The sequence below is a fragment of the Thalassophryne amazonica genome, chromosome 15, assembly GCF_902500255.1.
Source record: "Thalassophryne amazonica chromosome 15, fThaAma1.1, whole genome shotgun sequence".
NCBI lineage: Eukaryota > Metazoa > Chordata > Actinopteri > Batrachoidiformes > Batrachoididae > Thalassophryne > Thalassophryne amazonica.
The window spans coordinates 29,903,052-29,922,714 of record NC_047117.1 but is presented as its reverse complement, the minus strand read 5'-3'; the positions used below and the strand labels follow the sequence as shown (position 1 = coordinate 29,922,714).

At 40.7% G+C, this 19,663-nt stretch overlaps 2 protein-coding genes across 5 annotated transcripts in view; one reads left to right on the top strand and one right to left on the bottom strand.

The window, feature by feature from the left end:
• The window catches only part of LOC117525916 (N-acyl-aromatic-L-amino acid amidohydrolase (carboxylate-forming) B-like), a 47,500-nt gene extending 41,311 nt beyond the window's left edge, over window positions 1-6,189 (top strand). For all 3 annotated transcript variants that reach the window (XM_034187867.1, XM_034187868.1, XM_034187869.1), the window contains exon 7: window positions 4,135-6,189. In XM_034187867.1, coding sequence (XP_034043758.1) covers window positions 4,135-4,329 — 195 coding nt within the window. In that variant the 3' untranslated portion in view covers window positions 4,330-6,189. The remainder of the gene's footprint in view (window positions 1-4,134) is intronic.
• A 4,423-nt stretch (window positions 6,190-10,612) lies between these two features.
• cldnd1b (claudin domain containing 1b) lies at window positions 10,613-18,703 on the bottom strand. Of its 2 annotated transcripts, none has more exons than XM_034188817.1 (5): window positions 18,653-18,703; window positions 17,815-18,337; window positions 16,605-16,712; window positions 15,142-15,279; window positions 10,613-11,520 (listed from the first exon to the last, which is right to left on the bottom strand). In XM_034188817.1, exons 2-5 carry the CDS (start codon window positions 18,104-18,106, stop codon window positions 11,312-11,314), a joined length of 747 nt encoding a protein of 248 aa, XP_034044708.1. In that variant the 5' UTR covers window positions 18,107-18,337; window positions 18,653-18,703; the 3' UTR covers window positions 10,613-11,311. The 2 variants fall into 2 exon arrangements, with proteins under 2 accessions (XP_034044708.1, XP_034044707.1); XM_034188816.1 differs by having other exon boundaries at window positions 18,623-18,680.
• Window positions 18,704-19,663: the final 960 nt, after the last annotated feature.

The window sequence follows — 19,663 nt, the reverse complement described above, 5'->3', positions numbered from 1 at the left end:
AGCAGTGGTCACAGTTTGACTTGAATTTCAACCAATGTCAGACTTGCCCAAGATCTTTGTGAGGTGACTTTGTGCACAAAGATACAAGTTGACACACTGTCATTGTGTTGATATTGCACTCACAATGTTTTACAAGATGCAGCCCCCTGGTAGCCACAAACAGAAACAAGACAACTTCTTCAAGGTCTTAGAGAAGCAACGTTACTGTATGTGCAGTTTCACCTTGATACACAAAGTCTTTTTCAAACAGACACACAATAAGAGCAGCACAATCTTTTTGTTATTACAGTTTGAGCACTACAGTCCTGTTGATATTACAGTTTGTACTGTGTAGCATTTTTGGTTAGTATTGTTTACTGTTCTTCACCACGGGATGTGCGTTATGGGGATGTGGGGATGCATTATTTTTGTAATGCGCTTTGAGCGTCTGATGCAGATGGAAACGCACTATATAAATGCAGTCCATTTACCATTACTATTCTCCTTCTTATCAGTGCTTTGCTGCAAATGGACCTTTAATTTCCCTGAGGGATTTTACCCAAGGACTGTTTTGAGACCTTTAGCCAACACTTTATTTTTTATTGTTCTGGTGTTTGTATCAAAATGAAGACATTATGCACTGTGCTGAATGGGGAGTTGTTACATCAACAATTGTTTCAAAATAAAAGTTTTGAAACTTTACAGTTGATTTGGCTGCTCTAGTGTTGAAACAGGAAAATAAGTTGATGAACTGGGATGTCAGTGTTTTGATTCATAAACAACAGTTAAGGCCCTGTCACACCTTGACAATTTAGCCAGCGTATGCCAACATATAAAAAATGCACTGAATATGCTGGATACGTTAATGTAGCTGTCACACCTTGACAATTTAGCCAGTGTATGATGACAGCCCCGTTTCCGCCGGATGGTCTGGTGTTTCCACCACCATCAGAACCCTTTTGTTTGGCAGGTGGAACACGTAAATATTGACAAACGTGTCACCAAGCACACATTCTCTGCTGAGTGCCGTCTCACAGTCCACACGGAGGCCAAATCAAATACACATTCTTGACTGCAGCTAGAACAAAGCAAAGGAAGTCAAAGTTTTCTGAGTGGCATTTGAAAACCCTTTGTGTGACAAAAAGCAAAGTGCGCAACGCATCTGCGCATGCGTGGGTCAAACGGGGTCAAAAATTCCAGCTACCAAACAAACACTGCTGCCACTGAATTTCGTATACGGTTGCGTTAGCGGACTGTGAAAGTTAAGGCTTACGGGGATTGTTTCAAAGGCTTTAAGCGACGCATACAATAATGACAGGTGCGAAATTGTGCTGTTTTCAAATACTCGAACAGAATTCATAGGCTTGAAAGGTGGCTAAAAACACACGATTGCAAGGCTCCACCAAGTCCACCCAAAGATGGAAAGAAGAAGAAATGTGGTTGTAAACCTCCGTTCATTCAACACAATTTCCCCACAGAAAAGAAAGATCCAGACGGCCATAAATGATTAACTAAAATTGTAAGTTTCTAGCACACATTTATTGTCAACATCCTGAAACCGTGCCGAATTAAAATGTGGTTGATGGCGCCGTTTTTGTGCATCGACTTATGACTGTAATGTCGCACCATGAATGACATTGCACATAATATTGTAAAATTGACATGTTCTATAAACAAACTGCATGCATGCACATATCATTGTATGTCTGTCAACTTATCAATCAATCAATTTTTTATATAGCGCCAAATCACAACAAACAGTTGCCCCAAGGCGCTTTATATTGTAAGGCAAGGCCATACAATGATTATGTAAAACCCCAACAGTCAAAACGACCCCCTGTGAGCAAGCACTTGGCTACAGTGGGAAGGAAAAACTCCCTTTTAACAGGAAGAAACCTCCAGCAGAACCAGGCTCAGGGAGGGGCAGTCTTCTGCTAGGACTGGTTGGGGCTGAGGGAGAGAACCAGGAAAAAGACATGCTGTGGAGGGGAGCAGAGATCGATCACTAATGATTAAATGCAGAGTGGTGCATACAGAGCAAAAAGAGAAAGAAACAGTGCATCATGGGAACCCCCCAGCAGTCTACGTCTATAGCAGCATAACTAAGGGATGGTTCAGGGTCACCTGATCCAGCCCTAACTATAAGGTTTAGCAAAAAGGAAAGTTTTAAGCCTAATCTTAAAAGTAGAGAGGGTGTCTGTCTCCCTGATCTGAATTGGGAGCTGGTTCCACAGGAGAGGAGCCTGAAAGCTGAAGGCTCTGCCTCCCATTCTACTCTTACAAACCCTAGGAACTACAAGTAAGCCTGCAGTCTGAGAGCGAAGCGCTCTATTGGGGTGATATGGTACTACAAGGTCCCTAAGATAAGATGGGACCTGATTATTCAAAACCTTATAAGTAAGAAGAAGAATTTTAAATTCTATTCTAGAATTAACAGGAAGCCAATGAAGAGAGGCCAATATGGGTGAGATATGCTCTCTCCTTCTAGTCCCCGTTAGTACTCTAGCTGCAACATTTTACTTATCAAACTTATCAAAACAAACATGACACCAAAGAGGTTATATGTGAGACCCACCTTCATTGTAGTCATTACGAAGCCGGTGGAGTAGCAATTTCTCATCCCACTTAGCAAATATTCTGCAGTATTGGCTAACATGCAAGGTGGCCACAGTTTCAGACCCTGGACTTCATCTAACCATCCGTCAGTTGCCTTCAAGGAGTCAGAAATTTGTTTGTCTCTAACTATCAACAAGGACTGGTCGTCATTTTTGACAGCAGCTCTCTTTTCCTCCTTTGTCAGCACCAACGGTAGTTTCTGTACCGATGCAGCACATGCAAAGGGAGCCAGCTCTTCTTTCCGTTTCTGTCAACTGCCGTACGCAGTCCTGGTTGTATCAGGTAATCTGCGAAGCTTACAAAAACGCTTTAAATCGTCAACTTTCCAGCGGTTGAAATGCTCCAAATCATAGCATTCCTCACTGCTTTCTGCCATCTTTGAATGTGGATTGGTAGCTGAAAAATTTAGCGTACCCATAATGCACCACACGGCCTGAGATGTGCACTTCGCTTATTCACAAAAGCATGTGACTTTGAGCATCATGATCCACAGAGGTGTGACTGCGTCCCTGAGTACTGCAGGAATACCAGTGTTATTGCAAGTTATTGCATTTGCTTCTGAACAATGTTCGAGTTAGTGAATTCTGTATGGGACAGTCCTTTTGTGTGCGCGTGCACATGTGCTGCAGACTTTATATTTAATCCGTGTGTGAATGGTTTTAACAGCCTGAACTGCATGAGGACTGCAGCTTCTTGTTCAGCCAATCAATGGACATATTTTGACTCATAATTTACAAGAAATGTGTCAACAATCACACAGTAACTTACCAACAACTTATGGTCGCATATGCAGGACGTATCAGCCATACGCTGGCATGCGTCAAATATTGTGCATGCCCAAAATTTTTCAAAGTACTCACCCTATTACAACATGTATCAGTGTGCTTCAACGTACTCATAACTCATACAAAACTAACCCATAGCTTATAAGACGTAGACCAGCGTATGCCAGTTTTTAATATGGCCGACATACGCTGGTTAAATCATCCAGGTGTCTACTGGTTTTAAGTAACAATGAAAAAAGTTGCATGATCTATGAAAAAGGCTACAGTCAGCAATTTAACTTACAAGCGGACGAGATGAGTTTCCTCCGCAGGGTGGCTGGGCTCTCCCTTAGAGATAGGGTGAGGAGCTCGGTCACTCGGGAGGAGCTCGAAGTCGAGCCGCTGCTCCTCCACATCGAAAGGAGTCAGTTGAGGTGGCTTGGGCATCTCTTCCGGATGCCCCCTGGACGCCTTGCTGGAGAGGTGTTCCGGGCATGTCCCATTGGGAGGAGGCCCCGGGGAAGACCCAGGACACGCTGGAGGGACTACATCTTTCGGCTGGCTTGGGAACACCTTGGGGTTCCCCCGGAGGAGCTGGGGGAGGTGTGTGTGGATCGGGAGGTCTTGGCGGCTTTGCTTGAGCTGCTGCCCCCGCGACCCGACTCCGGATAAAGCGGAAGAAAATGGCTGGATGGATGGATTTTTCTAAAGTTCTTTGAGCTTCATTTCTTGACTAAAAATTCTCTCATAATTAAATGTATCACTCTTTCTTCAGGATAACGACTTCAGCCTCCTGCAACCAGGCGACCCCATTTTCTTATCATTTTTGGGGGAGACGGTGAAGTATGAGGGGGAAACGCTCCACCCGTACTTTGTGAATGAAGCTGCCTACTATGAAAAGAAGATCGCCTTCTACTTAGCTCGAAAGACTGTTTTGACCATGCCGTCCATAAGCATGAAGATTGACTGAAGATGGAGACAGAATGACATGAAAATGGACTATGGAGATTTTAAATCGTAATTAAAGAACAGCAGTTAGAAGAGTACATTTAACATGTTTTAACCATTTAAGTATCAATGATTCATAGATTAAATGATGCAGAAATCAAATGTTCAGGTTTCTGACCTGATTACCGTCAGTGATGGAACCCAACACGTCTATAATATTAATAATACAAACAACACCAGCTCTATTCGACAGACAAATGTCACATTTTGTTTAGGTGCTAATACGTTGTTTGAATGTGGATACAGAATGTTAATGTATCTAAAAATGAATGGTAAAAGAGGGCTGGTGCAAACCCTGTGCACTGTAATGGTGTTTTTTGATTGTGTATGACTTCATCACATATCATTATGAAGCCATTCATACCAATCAATTACAAATATTTTGCTGATTAATATATGTTTCAGATCATCCAGCTAGGCTTCGTGGTTAAGTAGCTCATTTGGATGATACATCACAGTTTCAGCTAGAAAAGTGGGCATGGCTAAACCCCAAAGATCACATCAAGAAAAAAAACAAAAACAAACAAACAAACAAACAACAACAACAAAAAAAACTCTTAAAAACCCATCAGATATGTTTTGGAGCTACCTACTAGCTACCCATGTACCAAATTTCAGCTCAATATCTTTAATAACTGCTGATCTAGGTGGCTTTTTCTAGTATGGCGACCGTGGCAGCCATGTTTGAAATCAGATCAGAATGCCTCAAATAAACTTTGGTGTCCTCATGGGTAGGGACAAGCATACCAAATTTCAGCTCTATTGATTTAGTGGTTTTGGAGAAGATTGTTTAAAGTGACAACTAGGAAAAGTGGGCGTGGTCATTATCCAGGGGTCATATCAAGGTCAAACTTGAAAATGTACCCAAATCCATCAGAAATATTTTTTTGGCTTGAAGATAGCTACCCATATTGCAAATTTCAGCTCAATTACTGCATAAATGGTTGACAAATGGCTACATATGACATTTTCAAGACAGCCACCATGGTGGCCATGATTGAAATCAGATCAGAACGCCTCAGACAAACTTTGGTGTCCTCATGGGTAGGGACAACACACTAAATTTTAGCTCCATTGGTTCAGTGATTTCTGAGAAGATGATGTTTAAAATGACTGGAAAAGTGGGCATGGTCACAGTCCAGAGGACATACCAAGGTCAAAATTGAAACCAGTCACGTATGTTTTTAGGCTTGCTGATTGACACCAATGTAGCACATTTCAGCTGCATAAATGACTAAATATGAGATTTTCCAGATATGAAATCAGTGTCCTCATGGGCACAAACATATGCAAACCAAGTTTCAGGTTCATTGGTCCAGTGTTTTCAGAGATGTTTACACACGCTGACGATAAAGCAAATGGGCAACTCATGACATAAACTCACTGGACCTGGGTGAGCTAATAAATAAAGGTGTCTTTTGGGAGCATGAATTCCTTGATCTTGACAAAACTACCCCTAAATGTAATCACCTACTAATATTCCCACTAAGTTTGAAGTTAATCCATCCAGTTCTTTTTAACTTGCTTGCACACACACACCAATGAAAACAATACCTTGCTTCACCAAAATGCAGGGTAATAATAAAATAGTTGCTAATACAATTAGATGGTATCAAAAGGTTGAGATTCTCTCATTTTCATGGAAACAACAAATACAGCATTCTGCAAAAGTCAACTTGTTTAATACAGAAAAAGAGTACATTGTGCTTTGGGACACACACACACACACACACACACACACACACACACACACACACACACACACACACACACACACACACACACACACACACACACACACACACACACACACACACACACACACACACACACACACACACACACACACACACACACACACACACACACACACACACACACAACAGGTCAACTTAAAAAATGATGACAGCATCTTTGGTGTTGTGGGAAAGATGTTTTAGAAATAAGCCTTAGAAACTGAAATGAAATACGCTTTACAATAATTCTGCAACATAAACTAATATTTAACAAGATATTTAGTCCAGGAGCTAAACATTGTTTATATACAATGATGCACCACATAGAGTATTTATTGAGATTTTTCAATCCTTGGAGAGATCTGAGCAACAAACCTAGGTTTGTTGTAATCAGAAATTGTGGTGTAGATTTAATAATACAAAAAATAAAATCCTGGTAATTTTATTAAGTCATTCTTTTTATTCAATAATAATTATTCTCACTTTGTGATAAAATAATTAAGCAAGTTCATCTTTAGTAATTTCCACTGATTGGGTTGTACAAACATGCAGAGATGGATGGAAGATTTACTTTAAGCATTTATGCCTTGAATGAATATACCTGTACAGTATTTAGCACAGTGCTTTTTTTAATATACTATATCTCATCATTTTTTTGAATGGTTTATTTATTAAAGAGTAAAAACTGAAGGAAATCAATTGTAAGTCCTGAAAGAAGTTTCTGTAGAAAGTATTTTCACCATATTGAGAGGGGGAAGTGTTTGCTTTTCATATACTTGAAAGACACTGGACTCGTCGAGAGCATTTTAGTACTGCTATAATGGACTGATGCAGCAGGTGGAAGAAATGTAAGAATAAGGATGCCGGGTGCCGGGTTAAATCTGACATTTGCCATTTGGTATGCTTATGCATTTTTGGTCAAGGATGAACGCTGCCAAAACATAACACTGATAGGACTATTTTTGGAGAAACTATGGATATTAGCTAACAACATTAAACTATGTTGCCAATTAGTCTGGACTCACCCATTCCAGCAGGGGACAGTAAATCATCTTTATATTATAAGTGTGAGTGCATGCAAGTAGGTAATACAAGGTCTGTTAGAAAAGTATCCGACCTTATTATTTTTTTTCAAAAACCATATGGATTTGAGTCACGTGTGATTACATCAGACATGCTTGAACCCTCGTGGGCATGCAAGAGTTTTTTCACGCCTGTCGGTTACGTCATTCGCCTGTGGGCAGTCTTTGAGTGAGGAGTGACCCACCCTCTCGTCGATTTTTTCATTGTTTAGGAATGGCTCAGAGACTGCTGCTTTGTTTGATCAAGATTTTTTCAAAACTGTAAGGCACAACTGAGTGGACACCATTCGATAAATTCAGCTGGTTTTCGGTAAAAATTTTAACGGCTGATGAGGGATTTTGGTCTGGTAGTGTCGCTTTAAGGACGGCCCACGACGCCTGAAGGCAATCTGCGCTTCGAGGCGGCAGCGTCTCGCCGTTTCAAGTTGAAAACTTCCACATTTCAGGCTCTGTTGACCCAGGAAGTCGTGAGAGAACAGAGAACTTTCAGAAGAAGTCGGCATGAAGAGTTTATTCGGACATTCCATTGTTAACGGACATTTTGTAATGAAAGAACGTGCGGGCAGAGTCGCATGTCGGGCCGGACCCGACCACGGGGGGTCGCAACAGGAAAAACACCTCCGTTGGAAACCTTAACGGACAAGTTGGAACATGCCCAAGCTGTTAAACAATTTCTCAGTTACTCACTTGTTGAAAGCCATCAAAAGCCGCCTGAATTTTACAAATGGTTTTCAACACGGAGGTGTTTTTCCTGTCGCGGCGCACACAGATTCGCTGAGTCGTCACGGAAACGATTCCGCGAATTTGCGCGCACGTCTTTCATTACAAAATGTCCTTAAACAGTGGAATGTCCGCATAAAGTCCTCATGTCGGCCTTTTCTGAATCTTCTCTGTTCTCTCACGACGTCCTGGGTGAATTAAGCCTTAAATTAGGATGTTTTCAGGTTGAAACAGGCCGACGACGGCGCCTGGAAGCGCTGCGCGACGTCCCGCTCTGTGGGAAGTCCTTACAGCGACAGAAACACCCCATAATCTCTCATCAGCCGTTAAACTTTTCACAGAAAACCAGCTAAATTGCTCGAATAGTATCCACTCGGATATTCCTCACAGGTCCAGAAAAATTTTTTGATAAAGCAACGCGCGCCGTCTCGAGCAGCGTGTGAAACAAAGGAATTCAGCCGAGAGGGCTGAACCACATCTCACTCAAGGCCTGCCCACAGGGAAATGACATCACCGACACGCGTGAAAAAACTCACGCATGCGCACGAGGGTTCAAGCATGATTGGTGTAATCGCACGTCATTCAAATCCATATAGTTAAAAAAAATATATAAAAGTGTTGGTTTCTTATCTAATAGACCTCGTATAATTGTAAATTGTAAATACATGGATGACACAAGAAAGTGAAAACATTTCCATTGTGGTCAGCTTTCCTTCAGCTTCAGCTTTCAGGCTCCTCTCCTGTGGAACCAGCTCCCAATTCCGATTAGGGAGACAGACACCCTCTCTACTGTTAAGATTAAGCTTAAAACTTTCCTTTTTGAAAAAGATTATAGTTAGGGCTGGATCAGGTGACCCTGAACCATCCCTTAGTTTTGCTGCTATAGACTTAGACTGCTGGGGGGTTTCCCATGATGCACCCAGTGTTTCTTTTTATTCACCTCCTTTTGCTCTCTATGCACCACTCTGCTTTTAATCATTGGTGATTGATGTCTGCTCTCTTCCACAGCATGTCTTTTTCCTGATTCTCTCCCCTCAGCCCCAACCAGCCCCAGCAGAAGACTGCCCCCCTGAGCCTGGTTCTGCTGGAGGTTTCTTCCTGTTAAAAGGGAGTTTTCCTTCCCACTGTCGCCAAGTGCTTGCTCATAGGGGGTCGTTTTGACCACTGGGGTTTTTCTGTAATTATTGTATGGTTTTTGCCTTACAATATAAAGTGCCTTGGGGCGACTGTTTGTTGTGATTTGACGCTATATAAATAAAATTGATTTGATTTCGTCCATTTAGAAGTCAAATGACAAAATAGAAGTAATAATAAGCCTGTATATGATAACAAGAACCTAAATTTATAAATACATTGACAGTAAATTAACATTAAAAAATTACTTAACAGGAAATAAAAGGGCTGAGTTCCTTTTCTAAAAATTGTTGAGGTCTAAGGTTGTAAAAACATTCTGGACTCACACCCTTCTAACTCATTATAGTAACTTTACATAATTTATTACCACCCTTGAAAAATGGCATAGCATCTATATATTCAGATTTTCTTGTTATATCTATAACTTTACTTCAATTCTGAAATGTTATTTTTTTCAGTTTCTATAAACTGCATCACAACATTCTAAAATGGGAAACACAGATAATCATGTGATATTAAGCACTAAGTTATCAAAGCTTACAAATTAATTTCCGTTTATGTTACATTGGGGAAGTAATGATTGCCTTTCCTACTCACTGTCAAAGGTAAAATCACTCAACTTCACTGTCTCCTTTGAGATATTTCAGCTTTGATTATTTCAATGTATTTTATAGGACAACAAAAACAAAACTACAAAGAAATGGTGGCCAAATTGCCAGTTTTCTCTTAAAAGCAAACTATTATTGACACACGAATCTATGGGTTGATTCTACATTTTCTAGTGAATATGGGTATGGTAATGTAAAATTAAAATGATGAACTTGCCTATTCAGTTTATATATTGTAAACAGTATAGTTATCCTATTTGATCTGTAATTAATTACCCAAATATATGCACAGACGCATTAGCCCTGTAAAACTGGCTTCAAGAAACCTGGAATTTTGCCACATATGGCGGGTGTATTCCCAGCCTTCTGGCAAATTATGTATACCACAACTCATGACTGACAGGTCTAGTTCAATCACTCAGATATCAACAATTCTGGGGGAAAAAAGTCAAAATACGGGATGTGCTACATTTTCATATTTCAGGAATAATAATAATAATAATAAGTCCGATATAGGCAATTAAGTCCATTTGTGCCCGTGCTTGTCCCCGGATACAGTAGCATCAAGCCGATGAGAATCTACAACTCCCCATGGGCGGGACGGCAGTCCGATACAGCCCATTTCCCACCCAAGACCAGTACCCAATTACAGTGGACTGGGACAATGCAGAAGAAGTGTCTTGTCCAAGGATACACGCAGGTAGCGTGATCAGGAATCAAACCCAGGTCTACATACTATAGTTGTAGCCCAAATCCTACTCCACTGATATACGTGCACAAGGGGATATCTGACTTCAATTCTTCTTCTGAAAACTGACTCCTGGACTAAACAATGCAAATGTTATATTTGCCTGAATTCTTCTTCTGAAAACTGACTCCTGGACTAAATGCAAATGTTATATTTGCCTGCTACCTGTCAACCTCTGAACATTTCAAGAACACTGAAAAAACAGAAGTATTTTGCGTTTGGGTTAGACATGCAGTGTCAGAGTAAAAATGGCAAATATACAATGGCAGTAGTACAAATTGATGCTGAAACCTTATAATAATAATAATAATAAAATACAGGCTGGAGTGGCATCAAATTTAACAATAAATGACATTACTAAACACAGGAAAACAGTGGTTATAGTTCAGTGAGTGACATTTACTCAATACACACCACAGAATTACCACGGAGTCATGTGAACAGGCACCACACAGGATCAACATATAGGATTACAGAAAAAAAAGTCTCAAAATAACAAAAAAAGATGTTCAAGACGTTCAAAAACAGACAGGCACCCTGACCTGAAAAAATAAAACACACTGCACGTGTGAAGCCAGCGAGCAATTTCACAAACTGAGTACAAAGCAGACAGCAGCTGTAAAAGAAATGGAAATTAAAACAAGGCCATCAAACACCACACTCAAACATCAAAAATACGTTCTCGCTAATGTAAGGACATGCTTTGGGTAAAAGAAAGGGAAAAGCACTTTTGACAGTTGGCCAAAGATGGAGAGTGTAGGCATTTAGATCAGAAGTGAAGTGTGATGACACAACATTTACAGACTGTTAGGGTGGATGTGGAAAAACCCATGAATGTAACCAACGAAACTGAAAGCACTTGTCAAGGCTTCAGAGTAGTGTGTTGCTTTAAGGTACACCGTCAGTGCAGTCTGCTTTAGGCCACCCTGTACGCAGTCATACGGGTGTAATTCTTACGGTGATTCCTGGCCGCCCAAAGAAACAAAGCAGCTGCCATCATCTGCAGAGGGAAGGAGATCAGTGCGAGGTAGAGAGACCAGCCCAGTGAGCCGTCCACCCCGTCCGGCAGGTGGAGCAAATCCATCCCGGCCAGGAAGCAGCACACAGCCCCCAGAGAACACAGACCTGATGACACAAATACATGAGTGAGGAGTGCACGTGTGCAAACAATCCTAAAAGAGAAATGCCGTGACACAGTGATCTGACACAATGTGCTACATCTCTGCCATCGTGCATTTCCACAGCAGATCCTTAGTAATAGGGATTACTTGAGTACAGCATTTTTAAGACTGGATTTTGAAAATGCATGAGTCATGGTTAGAATTCGGCTCCAACTTACACTGCTATCCATCCTAAGCTGTATGAGTCAATGCTGCGTGATCCGTCCCTCTGGTTTAATGTGTCACTGGTGATGTTCAAAGCTATAAGCTCAGAGGATTTGTACATGACATCAGGGCCGGCTTTCATAAAGCAGTCTAATCTTTTAGTCTACTAAGCTTACTTGGTCGACTAAGGTTAGTCGCCCAATATTATCCACCTAATCTCTGTTTCACATCTATGGCTAAGCTTGTAGATTAGCCATTTTACATTAGTCGACGATTTTCACAGTCATAGCGGCCTCATGAGTACCATAGCTGAGAAATGCCTCCAATGCACAACAGTTTTGTTTAATTCTGGGTTGGTCCATCTGTTACAAACATGGTGTCTGCTGTCTGCCGCAGCAGAGGAGAAGCACTCCCGACCTCGGTGTCCATAAACATCTCCAATGGATTATTCAGGTCTGGGAACACCCACTCCCACCGCTAGTCTCTCCTTCATCAAGTGGTGGTACATGATAGCCACCTTTTTAGAGGTAAGACACTGAAGTTTAGTCAACTAAAATAAGATTATCCGCATCCGTACAAGGCTAAAAACTTTAGTCAGGTAGCCAGAGGTGTAACAATTTATCTACTACAACCCCAATTCCAATGAAGTTGGGACGCTGTGTAAAATGTAAATAAAAACAGAATACGATTTGCAAACCTACAAAGCTTGAACAATTAGGGTCCTCAGTTCCCAAACACTTACTGAGTGTTGCTAGAAGGAAAGGTGATGTAACACAGTGGTAAACATACCACTGTCCCAGCTTTTTTGAAACGTGTTGCAGGCATCCATTTCAAAATGAGCAAATATTTGCACAAAAACAATAAAGTTTATCAGTTTGAACATTAAATATCTTGTCTTTGTGGTGTATTCAATTGAATATAGGTTGAAGAGGATTTGCAAATCATTGTGTCATGCAAGGGCGTAGGTTTGGTCTCAGCTTTGGTAGGGACAATACCCCCCCGGCCCCCCTGCCCACCACCACCACCCCCTAACCCACTCATACCATTAGACGCACAAGTACAGCATAATACATAACATATGACGACATAATGCTGAATAATTTAACACTTTATTTACATTATTAAGTGTGTAGGCAAACAAACAAATAGCTTAAATAACAAAATTGCACCCAAAATCACTAATCTATTCTATAGGCCTACACCTGAGAGAACAAGACAACAAAAAAATACTTGTGGAGCTAACAAAAAAAAAAAAGTTTTTGCAACCAAGATGTATAATCTATTCTCTTCATCAATAATACAGTTGTAGGTATCTGGCAACCTAATTTGCCAAAAAAAAAAAAAAAAAAATTTCCAATGATATATATGGTGTATTACGGTAAACGTAAGCCTGTGATGTCATAACGCAAAGGAAAAACACGGAAGTTTCACACTAGTGCGCCGCTGAAAAAACCCCCCAAAAAAACTAGTGCGCCGCTGATTCTCATTACCGTAAGTTCTCATATAAGCCCTCACTCTGAAAAATTTGACAGCAAGCCAAGAACCCGTTCTTTCCAACAGTGCGTTCGGTGACTTTTGAAACAAGGGAAAGTATGAAAAAGAGCGCAAAAGTGACAGAAAAGTACAGAGACAGACAGCAAACATAAATGTAGTAATTTTTGAGGAAAAGGCAGGATGTTAGTGTCATTTGTGAAGGTGTGTGTGCGTGTTTGTGTTGGTGTGCAGTTTATTTTAAATGTGGCGCACAGCATTGTTCTCCAGCCCCCCCCACCCGCCCTTCTTGTTTTTCTGCACCGGAGCAGTGTTGCCAGATATGAAATATGAAACTATCGTACCAAAACCTCAAAATGATCGTATTTTGGGAGAAATTATCGTACACAAACAAAACGCATACAACGTAGCTATTTTAGCGTTTTTTTTTTTTTTAATTTACAAAGAATGTCACATTTTTAAACAGTAATTATAGTAATGGGGAAACTATGGCACAAAAACAACGCAAATGCACTACCAGACTAGAAACATTTTTTTTTCTGTGAAGGGACACAAACGTGTTAATTACCAGACTAGAAAGAGTCGAATTCAACCTCGAGGTCGCTGTTGTCATCCGATGCCATGGCCACTTGTGCAGATTTTGTTGAACACAGAAAAAATGTTGACACCTCCATAAGGAACTTGAACTTTTTTTATTTTTCTTGTATATCTCTTTGCTCTTGTGTTTTGTTCGTTTGTTATTGCATTTGTTGAAATAAAGTTTCGAAAAAAAAGATGGTTGGGGAATCTTCCTGTCACGGCAGAGATTGGATGGAACTCATTACTCTGTATGAGAGGGGGCGGGCTTTCAAATGACGGTCGCCGAAAGCCAGCAGCAGCCCTGTGTGTGGTGTGTCTTTGATGCCGACTGAGTGCAACGCCTGCAAAATGATTCTTGGGTGTCAGAGAGAGATGTGTGTTTGGCCAACCAACTGAAATTATCGTACATATTGGATTTTTTCCCATTATTGATCGTACATCGTACAGAGGGCACAACTATCATACAAATACGATAATTATCGTACATCTGGCAACACTGCACCGGAGCCACCCATCCTCTCTGCTCCGGGACCTCCCACTTTACAAATGAAGCACTGCCTGCCACGAGATGCACTTTGTTTACGTCCATGTGAGAAGAACGTGAGCTAATGAAATTGCAACATGGGTAACCCTGTCATTCTGGCACATCGAAAACACAAAACATGACGACTAAAATTATAGTATCGAGTTCGCAAAAAAATAGTGAATGATTTTGTTATATAAACAAAAATGCTAAATATTGGTAGGGACTATTTTGCCATCCCAAAATATTGGTTGTGACTTGTCCCTATGGTCCATATGCAAACCTACGCCCCTGGTGGCATGCATCATATACCTAAAAACTGGTCTGCCCTGCCTTCACTGTACATGTGGCATTTGGGACCACAGCAGCTCGTCTCAGACTGAGTCTCCACACGCAAAGCGATCAAAGGGATTAATGTGATTATTAACATCAGATGACAAGGTAAAATCTCTTAAATCATTCTAAAGTCAGTTTTAAGCAGAAACGAGGGCGTTTTACACAGAAACAAGGCGAGAATCGGTGAGTCACTGCTGACGCTTTGAAATGATGGAGGCACAGTGAACGTGGCAGCAGCAGCTCATCTGGCTGCGGCTCTCTGATTGCTTCCTCCATCTTTTATTGTGAAATAATGTGGAAATGATTGTTGTACAAAAGCTTCAGATATCTGTCACTGAGATAGATGAGGACTGGAGTGCAGTTTTAAGCAGAAACGAGGTGATTAATTGGTGAACCACGGCTGATGCACAGAAATGACGCATCACCTATAAGTGATGTCAAAGGTGTTCTTGTTTCTTTAGTCTATAGTTAGAATATAAAAATACTACTCACCTGCGACTAGGTGGAGTACTCCTACACCCAAAGTGGGAGTGAAGCTGCGGCACAGACAGGCGCAAACCCCAACGAGCCCACTGAGGAAAACCAAGGCCAGTGAGACCAAAGGCAAAAGGAACTGGCACCTCCACAAGTCTGAGGAAAAAAGAAATTTTTCAGATGGCATACATTTCCTTGGCTTTAATTTCCTTCTCATATCCTTCTCATGTGGTGTTTATAGCAGGAATAAAAGAACAAAACTAACCACTGCGGAAAATTAAGTTGCAACTAAATATCGCAAATTAAAGAAAACTACAGATACAGTTAAAAATATCTCAAGAGGTCTGTGGAGATTTGGACATTTTTATGCTTGGCTGTGCACACGTGCGTGAATTCCAACAGCTAGACCTCACTGTTTCAATGCATGTACCTCAATATGAAGTCATTTTCACATGAAGGCATAAAAGTAAGTTATAAGGAAAATAAAGACCTGCACCCTCAGCCAGAGGTTCAGCTGCTTTCAGTGCGCGTTTTACTGTTTCTAAACTCTTGAAAAACATTGAGTTGGTGTTTTCTTTTCATGCCAACTGGAGCAGTACATGTTAATGTTTTTGAGGAATGAATGGAACGTTGCCTTTTTATAGCATTCTACAATCTCCCCGACAGTGCTTTCTGATGGAAAAGCCAGCTGTTTTTCTAGGGCTTTCCTCCCAAACACAGCTATCATTTGTGCAAAGCAAGTTTGAATCAAGACATTAAATGTAGTTTCACATAAGCTATTGTTATTGTTGTAATACTGAATGAATTTTTACGTATAAAGCCATGGCAAAAGTGTGCCTCCAGGGTGACAGCTGACAGCGCCAATGTTATCTACTGAATATTCTCTTATTGATCTGATTGTCACATTTGGGACACATTTAAGGGGATTTGTCCACCTTTCTTTGGGCAAGTTACAGGTATTTGTTGCAGTGTTATCCATAGATTCAGTTATGTCCGTGTAGTTATACAAAGGATGCAAGCCTGCATTAAAAGGCGTTCCTGATGGCGTTCTACATGAGAAACTTGCAGAGTTTATTAGTGAGAGCTGTAATGTTGGACTTTAATGCAGCATTCACCACAATCAGTGTTGCTAAACTGCAAGTTCCATTGTTATGGTTTCACTTCCAGTGTAGTCTCATAGTTCAAGCATTATCTATCAGGGACAAAACAGTTTCCCTATTCAAACCAAAATGTCAGACTGTGGGGTTACACAAGGTAGACATCTAGGGCGCTTGTTAGTCAGTTCCAAAAGGAGTTAGTGACAATTTTTGCAATATTGCTTCTGCACACTACAGAGTTGAAATCAAAATCAAAATGTGACTACAGCTGAAGTATAGTGTAGAATTCTAGCTTTTATTTAAGGGATTTAACAATAATATTGCATCATCAAATTTACAACCCATTTACAGAAGTCACACAATCTACAGACAAATTAGGCTCACATGTCCTGAGCAGATCCTCTTCGCTGTTGTGATTTCCAGGTTCTTTGTACTTTGATACAAACTGCTGAGGAAGAGTGAAGCTCACACACTGGGTCTCCATCTTGGGCTCTACAGACAAAGTTCACAAACACAATGGGACTACCGGTACATTTATAACTTCTCAATACATGTAATTTCACACCGTTAAGCCACTATTTTCCAGGACCAATTTTTTTTTTTAAGCTATGTCAAAGTGAGGCATGTTAGAGTTATCTGCAGACAAAAGGAACTCAAAATCCATTTCAAAAACATGAAGACAGACAATGGTTTAACTTTAAAAGCAACTGTATAGTACATCTATAAATTCTCCTCAGTCTTCACGAAACTTGGTCCTGAACCAAAATGTTTTGATTTGGAACAGCCTAAAGATAAAACTGACTTCCTGAAAGTTTGTCATAGATTGCTACTGAACAGATGTTAAAAGTTTGACATACTGGAATCCACATTTTCATTTCTGCCACAAGAAGTAAAAACGGACCAGAAACATTACAGCTGGTGGCCAAGTGTTTAGTGTACATGGTTTTAGTGCAGAAGGTTCCTGGTTCAAACCCCACCCCTGCCACATTTCTCCATGTAATGTGGAGTTAACATGTAATGTGGAGCTGCATAAGGAAGGGCATTCAACATAAAAATTGTGCCAAATCAACATGCAGATCTGTTGTGGTGAACCCGAGTGAAAACAAGGGAGCAGCTGAAGGGACTTACTATGAATAAAGATAATCTGATCTAGAACACAAAAAGCAACTCTCTATTTGGAAGTACAAAAAAAATTACTAAAACCAGTAACACTGGATTAGACATTTAAGAATTACAGCCATCGTTATGAAATCAATTTCATGTTGAACAAGTCTGTTTCAATCAGTGATTTTACTAAAAACTGGAGGAAATTCACATTGGTAAGGTAGATGCCACCTGTGTTCAGCGAAATGCACCTGCCCTTGCTGAAAAGATGGCAAACCAGTAGCATACCAGTAGCTTTTATTTAAGTCATTACCAATGAACTGAAATATAAATCAATCATGCAACTGAAAAAGGATTCTACAGCGTATGAAATGGGTCATTTCTGGACAATAAATATACCATTTATAACTTCATGGTCAACCAAACTGAACCATTTAGTGAACCACAGCCTTTTTTTAGCAGACAAGCAGTATTTTCGAAGAGATCATACCTGGTTCTTTGTACCAGTGTGAGTGTGATTGGCTGGGAACCATTATACATCTCCACCAAAGTCCCAGGGTGCCGTTCAGGCGGAACATGGTGTCGCTGTAAGCCTTCTCATCAAACTCTCCATTGACAAACTCGTCCCGGAGCGCAGAGATGTTGGTCCCATCATGTTTAATGGGTGGACTGCTGTATTGGTACCAGTGCTGAGTTCCCACCGCCACAGATAGGTACACTGTGGCCAGTAGACTCAGCACCGAGCCAATGACTAGAGCGGTGGCATAGCGATTATCGACCATTGTCTAGTTAAATATTATCTAACAAAGTGGTCTGCATGTAAAAAATAAATAAATAAATAAGTAAGTAACTAACTAAAACACAGTTGTGTTCTCACTCATATAGTTTGAGGGATGGCCCCTTGGGTTGTACTGTCATTAATCAGACTGTTGGTTGATGTTTCTGTGCCATGGTGGTGTATCTGAAATAATATTTATCTCTGCTTCCGTGCTGACGTCATCCTCAACGACCTACTGAAAGAATCAAAGGGTTTTACTGATGGCTGCAAAGAACAGCTGTGCATTTAAGAAAACTAACATTATAGCTGTTTCATAAAGGTATTAACTCAGCAAACTGGTAACGCTGGGTGAACAGGAAGTTAGCATCTCACTAGCTACCCAATGCTAATCAGCAAATAACTGGGTGCGTAACCAGCCGCTAAAACATTTTTCTAAAAAGAAATACTTTAATACGTCACAAACCAAACGACCTGTTTATCGAATTTAAAAACAGTTGTCATATCCAATTATTTACCCTACCTGATCAAGATATGCAGCATTTTTTTGTACCTGTTGTGCTAGCTCTCTTCTTCCTTTAGTCAATTGGTAAACGCAGCGCCGTCGTGGCTTGTTGCTGCCCTCTGTCGTATAATCGTTGTTACTGCACTTGCAGACCAGGTGGGTCGTCGTCTTCTTCTTCCTCCTCCTCCTCTTCTGTCAAGTTTATTAGTTTATTGGCGGGTTGCAAACCGATACAATGCATTAACGCCACCAACTGTTTGGGTGTGGAGCATTAATGGGGTTTGACGTAAGCTACATTATAAAGGAAATTGAGAGATTACTGTGAATTGTGATCAAGGTGTTTTTCAATGCCAGCACCCAACTAAGTAACAAATTACACTTGTGTAAATTTGTTCTTTTATATGGGATTTTTAGTTGGTACTTTTTTGGTGACTGTGTGTGGCTTGAGAAATTAGAGGTGGTTTTGCTAGTTTTCTCTGTCACATCATTGACTGTTACAGTTAAATCAAAGGGTTGTAATGCATTTAAACAGATCAGATCAGACCGTGTCCCATATGCTTTCTGGCAACCTGCAGCTTAAGTTTCACACCTTCTTTTGAAGTGAATCCTTTTCTGTACCACTCCATCATTATGCTGTACACATTAGAGGTGGGCGATACTGGGAATTTTGATATTGATCAGATACCAAGTAAATACAGGCCCAGTATCGCCGATATCGATACTTTTTCAAATTTAAGCTTCATAGATCCAAAGGATCCAAAAGACCTAGGATAGAATTTTGCCAAACATTGTACATGACAACAAAATACTTTATCACAATCAACATTTTTGTTTTAAAAAATATCATTCAACACAACTTAAAACAAAATCTCCTGAGGTAGAGGGCTGACTCGAAGAGCGCTGAGTGGGCGGGCCAGGCTGAGACTACCTGCATGGCTGTTGGCTTGCGCTGCTGAGCCACGTGATGGTGCAACAACAAAAGACCAGAGGGGGAGGGTGTGCTGCTCGATTTGTGTGACAGTGCAGCGCTGAGAGAGACTTTGATGAATCTGTGTGCAC